Below are 8,797 nucleotides of genomic sequence, written 5' to 3'. Positions count from 1 at the left end.
CTCGGCCTTTCAAGAAGTCCTGAGTCCAGAAATGTAAAAACTTGACGGAGGCAATTTTTCGTGTCGAGCGCCATACTTTCAAAAGTAATAATTAAACTTAAAAAAAACATCACATATATGCATTTAGCTTTATGCGTTTTGTTACACCTGGATCCATTGGACCTACAACACAAAAAGTGTAACTTCACCTCACAACATCAGTTGAGAGTTAAGCAAATAATTTGATTCAACTTATGTAATTGTTTTCTGATATATAAAGAAACATAATTATTCATAATCTCTCGTGACATTTGTTATCGATCTGCATTTTATATTTCAATTCTGTTTAAATTCGAATTCGATTTTTGGGAGAAGCAAGGGAAAACGGGCGACTGACACATACGTCTTAATAATACTTTCTATGGATAATTGGCTCTTATTTTACGTGTTATGCAGGCGAATAAAACTCAGAAAACTCAACGGTTAAGTAAATAAATTCGACTACAATTAGAAGAAATTCTGGTTTAATTGGATTGGATTAATTTGATAAAATAAGGCAAAGCAACTGTTGGGCGATCTGCTAAAAGTGGGGTACCTCCCGGAAAGACTTATTACCATTGGAACCTATTTAAGTATTAGCCACGTGAAAAAATTCCAGAAAATTTCACGTAGTCAGACCTCTTTACAAAACTCCACCAGTTATTGGCGTTCAGTGGTTTTAGCTAGTTGTGGTTTTCTTTTCAGATATTTATAAATTGTACTACGAAAAAAGTTTTAGTTTCTTGCGAAAAATAGTTTTATTGGAATCATTATTATTTCATATCTTATACAATTTTCTCATAATTACAGCTGGGACGTCAGCATTTTATGATTTATTTTTAACAGTTTGTAACGAGAGCGATGATTTTAATGCATAAAAATATAAATACGACTTTTTTACAAAGTTAAAACTTTGTGTCTGCCTTTTTTTTCGCCGTTTTTACCATCAGCAATCCTTTAAATTAAAAAGTTCATAAAATTACGGAGACGACCTTCCTTTTGAGGCTACTACCTCCACAACAAAATGTAAAAATAGGTAAAGCGTCCTCTGGTGTTCTTGCCACGTTCACAATAATACATTTTAAGTAAAAATAATAAAATTCATGGCCAGAGGACACTTTACCTATTTTTACATTTTCTTGTGGAGATAGTAGCTTCAAAAGGAAGGTCGTCTCCGTAATTTTATGAACTTTTTAAAGGATTGCTGATGGTGAAAACGGCGAAAAAGAAGGACAGATACAAAGTTTTAACTTTGTAAAAAAGTCGTATTTATATTTTTATGTATTAAATAAAAATATTTAACTTTAATGCAATATCCATAATCGAAGTTATCCAAAATGAGTTTAGTTTTCGGACATTTTATTTGTTTACTTGACCAATTTTAGCTAAATCTTCTGCATCCATACCGTAAAATTTCGTTCTCTTCATAAAGTCTGAATAATNACTAGACCAATTTTAGCTAAATCTTCTGCATCCATACCGTAAAATTTCGTTCTCTTCATAAAGTCTGAATAATAAGCAAATTCTGTAATCATCGATTGTATTTGTTTTAATAAGGTAGGATCGAATGGACATAACTTAAAATGAAACATTCTGGCAAAATTCGGTTTAATAACAGTTATCCCTTCCGTACCACTAAAGTCTGCCATCAGTTGAATAACTTCATTAATATCAGCGAGTCTTGTTTCTTTCTCGTCGTTGCAACTCAACAAATCGTTTTCGAAATGTTTCAAAGCTTTGATAACTCGAAGTAATCTTTTCCAGCTTTCAAGGTGCTCCACAGTCTCTCTTTTAATTATATTTCTGTTGGCGAAATGATCCTGTTTCTGAAAAATCGAGAGAAAACCGATTTTGAAATTATTTCTTGTAATAGAAGAAATTATAGAATGTGTAGGGTGATTCACTTGAGATTGAACATTAGCTGTGTGAATTATCCCGGTGTAAAATAAAAATATGAGCACTAAACACGACGAAACGAACTTTATTTCATGAGAATACAGTTGACTAATGCACGTGTTTCATTACATGTTATTTACGTGTTACTATGCGTACTAATCATGAGGTTTTAAACATAGTAAGTGTTCAATCCGGAGTGAATAACTCTCTACTATGACGTTGTAGGTGTATAACTAACACGTAAGAAGGAGGACATTGCTACATCACCTACATGTCGTCTAATACTTAGTACATTTATTCGGCGTTCAACACACGCTAAAAGGATATTTCTATATACTTAATATTTTTAATAGTTTGTGTATGTATTGTAATTGAAAAAAAATAATTTGTGTTATAATCATTGTTTAACATACAGAAATGCTTAATGTATTCTAAAACAGTACAGATTAATTAGAGCAAGTAATTGTGTTATTTTTACATTAAATAATGTTTATTTGCAGTTTTAAGTTTATCTAAATGGGTACTGTTCGAAGTCAAGAAATGAATTAATTCGATTTCCATTATTTCTTACGCGAATAATTGCTTCGGACTTCGAACAACTCGGAGTTGAAGCGATCTCCTGAAATAAATTACAGTAAGTTTGAAGCATGAGGCACCACTGTATTCTCATTTGAAAGAGACATCTCTAAATTTAGCCAATAACATAGTCACACACTTATTATAAACTAATTTAAAAGTTAACATAAATATTGTTTTGTAATAAGAATTGGTAATAAAATTGCAAATTTTCACGATATAAAATTACAATATATCATATCATTAAAATTTGTCCGGACGAATTCTGTTATAAATATTTTTATAAATTTTAAATTATAGTTTATATTTACAATATCTAAATTACTGTTATTTTATATCATAATATAACATATTTTAAATTTTTTCTTAATCGATTTTAGTGGTTCTTGAGATTTTTCATTACAGGACTCTTCAGATTTGTAAAGTGAGCTCTCGTACTCATATGAAAATTTGTTCTTGGTATTGTTTTTTTTTATTTAATAGAGCACCAACATCGCATTTTCTCACGCTTATTTCGTCTAACACTAAAATCTGCTTTAGAAATTCAGGAAGAAAATTAATCTGTGCCTAGTCATTAATACAGAAAACATTTGGATCTAGGTTAGGGATTCATAACCAAAAAAAAAAAAAACTACATAATATAAGTAGACATGAAATATAGACTAATACTAAATTTATGATTTAACTACCTTTATTAAGATGTTAATTTCGAAGAAAACACACAAACTATTTTAAAATTTTAACGAAAATCATTTTATTTTTCAGAAAATACGCCTTGCATTTCAGAGAATAAACACTCACTCTCCATCGATGCGTGCACCCCAAATTAAAATAAAACTTTTCAAAAACATTATTGTGTCTAAATATGAAATAATTGAAGTTTGAAAACATTTAAAAAATCAGAAAAGTATAAACTATTTCATTTCATTTACTAGAAGTAAATTAAAGTCATTTTGTTGTATATAACTGTATCACATCAATTCTAAAGATTTACATGAAAATATTCGTACGTCAACCTTTATATCTTTGAAGCAAAATTAAAATCAAAAACATTATTAAGTTTTATCTGAGAATATAACCGAAATTATGATAGTTTCAAATATATTTTAGAATCAAAATACAGTAATACATTTTCTCAGTAATTACTACAAAATTCGATAATATACAACAAGCTTGTCCAACTTTTGGTGACTTATGGTCTCGTTTTATGTGTGAAGAGTATCAATGAGTCATTACTTTTTTATTCTTTAATATTCTAAATTGACGTTGCAGGTTACCGCTTTTTGATAAAAACACGAAAAAATCAATTAAATAGTAGTACTTATCATTCATCATAACAATCACGCATTTTATTTCCATTCATTGTATTAAACACGTTTCGATTTTCTGATACACTCATTTGCACATGACTGAAATTGTTTAGAACAACAGGGCTAAATAACGTAATTTAGATATGGCCAAAGAACATATTGCATTTTCTCGACTTTCTAGTTCAATATCTGCACTTGTTTTTCTTTTTATTGGGAACGTGTTGTTTTCGTTCTGTACTGCGTTTCACATGTTAACAGGCAAAAACGTTTACACATTATCTCATACGGAACAGCACTTGCAATCTGTAGAGCTAGTTTTAAAATTTTATACTGTCACATATGTAATAAATAATCTTAAAGAAATTTAAAAATGACAGATGGTTTTCCGTGTTTTAGTAAGCCGTTTTCTTTGCGATCGTTCAAAAATAACGCCACAATCATCTCCTGATAAACCTTTTCAGGTTTATCAAGTAATGATTGTGGCGTTGTGTGTATATGTGTTAAAATCAGGAGTTGATCTTAACACATATTTTCAATGCAATGGTTTTTACAAATATACATAAAATTCACAGAATATATTTTACAAGAAAACACATTCATGAGTTACATTTTCATACATACAAAATATATAAACTAGTATCTAATTTGTATTTATGCTTACTTACTTTATCTTTGAATGAGGTTGCTTCAATCTTCAACGTCAGGATCATCCCTGTTAAAAATATTTTTTAAATATAAAATTAAATTTTGCAATTTTAAATATAGAAATACTCTGAAAAAATTTTGATTTTTCAACGTACCAAAAGTGAAAATAGTAAAAATACTAAAGATTGTGTTGAATTTAACCATATTGTTTACAAATTTAGATATAAGTTTACTTCTCGCTGTCCGAAAAAATATGTTTAATCTATGAATAAATTGAATTTAATAACTTATTGCTGAATTTACGTCACTAGAAATATTGTTCGTAATTAATTAGCTGATTTTGATATATCATGATGATGTTGCCCGAGCGGAAAAAACATCTCTTTAAACACAATAAAAATAATAAATAATAATAATGTAAGTACTGTGTGTCCATTATTGGCACAAGAAATCTTGTTAACACTGGGTTTTAATAAAAAATATCAGAATATACCGAAATTACTAAACAACACTGATTTGTCAGGTGACAGCAGAGCAAAAATATTAAGTAATTAACTTCTATTTGTCAGAAAACAGTTTATGCACCAAAAAAGAAAAAGATGTTTCTGTTTTGAGCAAAAAGTAGCGCGCTTGTAAGGGCTGCTTTTTGCTCAAAACAGAAACTGAATATGTAAGAGTTGAGATGAAGAAAAAGTAGCTTCATTTATTAAACAAATAAATAAATCAACACCTCAATTGTATAGGAAATTAATTTACCACGTAATTGGTAAACTGTAACGAAGTCAATAGGGAAGGAATTTTATAGAAAATTTACAGTCGACGATAGATCGATTTCGGATTCATATAAAAGAGCTGATTGTATATTTATTTATCTATTTTATTTACTTATTATTTACAGGCGATGTCGCTAGATCAATAAGTACCGTCCTCTAATACAGCAGACAACAAACAAAACCCATTAGAATTACGTACAAATAAACACTAAAACGAACAACATCAATTAAAAAAAATTAAGAATTAATTACAAATTTAACAAAAAATGGAAAGTCGGCATGGTTCCAGTCCGTTATAACAAATTTTGAGAAGTATTGAAGAAAATAAATGTTCTAAAGTAACGAGCAAAAAATAACTTTATCGTCTCTGCTCGACATTTCAGAACATCAGCCGAGAACATCCTAAACCTGTTCCTAATCAGAAACTTGGAAAATCTCTTGAATCTCACTGAGTCCAGAAATTATTCATCAGCTTTGCCTAGTTATGTTACCGTAGAAGAAACAGGACAAAGAGAAACGAAAAAAATCGCAGATTTTGTTGCACGAGTTTAAGTTTAGAATCATACATTTATTTTCTATTATTTGATGTGTAATTATCCAATTTACGAAATACACTGCAATTAAGCAAGGTAATGGGAACATTGTTTAATTACGCTCGTGCTGTGGTCCTTCTAAGTGTTTGTACCAAATCATTTGGTTGTTCTACGTTTCAACTGGATTGTTTTCTAAAATGTTTCGTTTGTACCGAAATAGTATCCTAGTAAACTATAAAAACGTTAAGGGTTCTCCTCTGACCATGGAATCGAAATTTAAAATAATTGTCTGGGACTGGTCTCAACAGAAACAGAAGAAATTTAAATAAATGAAATTATTCCTCAGCTTCAACGATTCGCGAGATATTTGCATATTTATGGAACCAATCAAATTTTTATGCAACGTTTTGCCACGCTTTCACAATCCTGTGCCCCAAAATCTTACGGAATGTTATCTATAGAAGCTACTAGTAAAATCGCTCAGGGCTTATTGTATCTAATTTAAAGATGGAGTACTAATTTCTGAAGATCTGTATTCATACATTTTTAATTAAAAATATTGTAGTATCTATTAAATACTATTATTTTCGTATGTTAATTATAAATTACGGTATATACAGTATATTGCTAGATGATTTTGTTGCTAATTTTGCGAAAACAAATGACGACCTACACGTTTTCCTGCTTGGAGTGGTGTTGTTTCTCGTTGTGTGAGTATTATCCTGCGCATCTAGCGAAACAATTCCATTGCTTTGCTTTCTATTCAGTTTCATTATGAAGGCCGACTAGTGAACAATCGGTTCCATTTTCTGAACACTGGGAGTTCGGTCATGGGTTAGCGCCTCGCTAGAACGGGTTTGCTATGTGGAGTTTTTCGGGTTTCTTCCACGTTTGTAACGCCTGAATAGGGGCCAGTTACCCTTAAAAAGATCCCCGAAAGGCATTACCCCTAGACAGATCGCCCAAGTGTTGCGTTGCCGTAACTTTACTAAACAAACTCCATCACGAAACCAAAGAAAATTTATAGAGGCAGCAGCCCTTCTAATGCCATGTTAAATGTTCATTTATTCTTTACATTAGTCTTTTATATTTATTTTATATTAATTTCGTATTGTTTTTAGCAATAAACGCTATATATATTCTCTATAAAATGTGTTTTTAGTATGAATTTTGGAATGTCTAAATCGAGTTAATTAATTGGATTTACATTAATTTATATGAATATAATTTCCTCGGTTTTCGTCGGTTTCGGATATCGCCGATTGTTTTCGTACTGATTATCGACGAAACCTTAGGTATCACTGTATTGTTAAATATAGAGAGATAAGAATACAGTAGAGCCTCGATTATCCGACCCTCGATTAACCGCCACCTCGGTTAACCGACCTTCCTAGTCGGCAAATTTCAAATGTCCGCTAGTGATGTGGCGCTACAATATTTGGCTATGTCTAGGCTACTTTAATATTATTTTTACGTGTTTTAGCTGGCAACACTCATTCGACCATGAAAGGGAGCCAGTATTTAAACGAGGCTTAATTTTCTAATTTTTAACGATACAATAGCGACGATTATTATTTTAAAAAATTTTTGTTAGGCTTAACATCGATGAAAATTCAACGCGAAGTAGGTTAATAGCGATATACTAATATACTACACTATTAATGGATTTTTTCATACTTTTCGGTTATCCGACTTTTCAATTATCCGACCAACCCCAGTCCCCAATTGGGTCGGATAATCGAGGCTCTACTGTACAAATAATTTCGTTGGTGCTGATCATATTTAAAAATTATCTGATTTAGAAATAATTTTATTAAATAAAGAATTTGGATTGTATTGAAAATCGAAAGAATATCTTTTGGTACAACTTGTGTTGCTGATAATTTGGATGATATCATTGAATCTAGTGTCATATTTGAGTGCGATATTCGCAAGAATCTCCGATTCTGGTGGCAGATTTATTGTAAGAGTACCCAATAGCTTAAAATATCTCGAAAAATTATTCAGAATTATTCACATGGATACTATAGCACAATTTTTGTAAGTGAATTATTCGACTTATGTTGAATGATGTTATAAATTTACCTAATTCACGTTTTTAAATCCACCGTACAATTGTTTTGAAGTTTGTGAAATTATGAACCACACAAACTTTGTAAATTTGTGTGGTTCATAATTATTTCAATAATTCATATAATGAATAATAAAATATAAACTTTTTCATTTAAAAAACTTTGTGTTTTAGCTCAGTATTTATGTAAACGTTTAATGTAATATTACATATTTTAACTGCCGACATTGTTCGATCCTGAAATCCTTTCCTTACATGTAAAAGAATAAAGATCAAACATTCATCTCCTCACTACGTTTTTAATAATCAACATTGGGAAATAAATATTTTTAAAATTTTAATATTATAAATAAATTATTTTAAACATTATTATATTAGCTATGACAATAAATCAATGGTAAGGGATTATTTATATCAACTTCACTATTATATTACAAAATGAAGGAAACAAATAAGTAAAGTAAATATGTAGATAGATATATAAAACTGTATTAACGGATATATAAAACTGTATTAACGATATATCTTACATGATAATTTCAAAACTTGAAAAATATAAAAAACAAATTTAAATAAATTCAAGGTTTACAATATATCAAAAATTATAAAAATATGTTCTAAAATAGTTGAATATTTAAATATATTTTTTTATTATTTGGACAATATCTTTGTCAACTTCATAGTTATAGTGTAAAAGTTTTCAAAAAATGAGTAAAATGAAACGAATTATTTTTAACGGAATACGGTAACTCAAGAAGTAGATAATCTGCAAGAATGGATGCCTGCCAAAAAACTTTATACGGAAAACTGGACCTTTAGGCACCTATTTAGGTATTAAATACGTGATGAAAACCGGAAATTAGCAGCGAACCCATGACCAAATATCAGTGTTCTGTAGTTTTTACCACTCAACTCTTTTTTTGCAGAAACGAAATTAATAAACGAATCATTGAAAAATACATACGAAACGAGTTA

General features: G+C 29.8%; 1 protein-coding gene across 1 annotated transcript; it reads right to left on the bottom strand.

Moving 5' to 3' along the window:
* Positions 1-1,335: 1,335 nt before the first annotated feature.
* On the bottom strand, positions 1,336-4,715 carry LOC111642051. The gene is made up of 4 exons (XM_023388320.1): positions 4,601-4,715; positions 4,466-4,512; positions 1,537-1,844; positions 1,336-1,462 (listed from the first exon to the last, which is right to left on the bottom strand). The coding sequence occupies exons 1-4, from the start codon at positions 4,647-4,649 to the stop codon at positions 1,378-1,380; spliced, it is 489 nt and encodes a 162-aa protein (XP_023244088.1). The 5' UTR covers positions 4,650-4,715; the 3' UTR covers positions 1,336-1,377.
* Between the last annotated feature and the right edge of the window lie 4,082 nt (positions 4,716-8,797).

The sequence above is a fragment of the Centruroides sculpturatus genome, unplaced genomic scaffold (genome assembly GCF_000671375.1).
Source record: "Centruroides sculpturatus isolate CEXI.00-Female unplaced genomic scaffold, Cexi_2.0 scaffold1519, whole genome shotgun sequence".
NCBI lineage: Eukaryota > Metazoa > Arthropoda > Arachnida > Scorpiones > Buthidae > Centruroides > Centruroides sculpturatus.
This window is presented reverse-complemented; position numbering and strand designations above follow the sequence as displayed.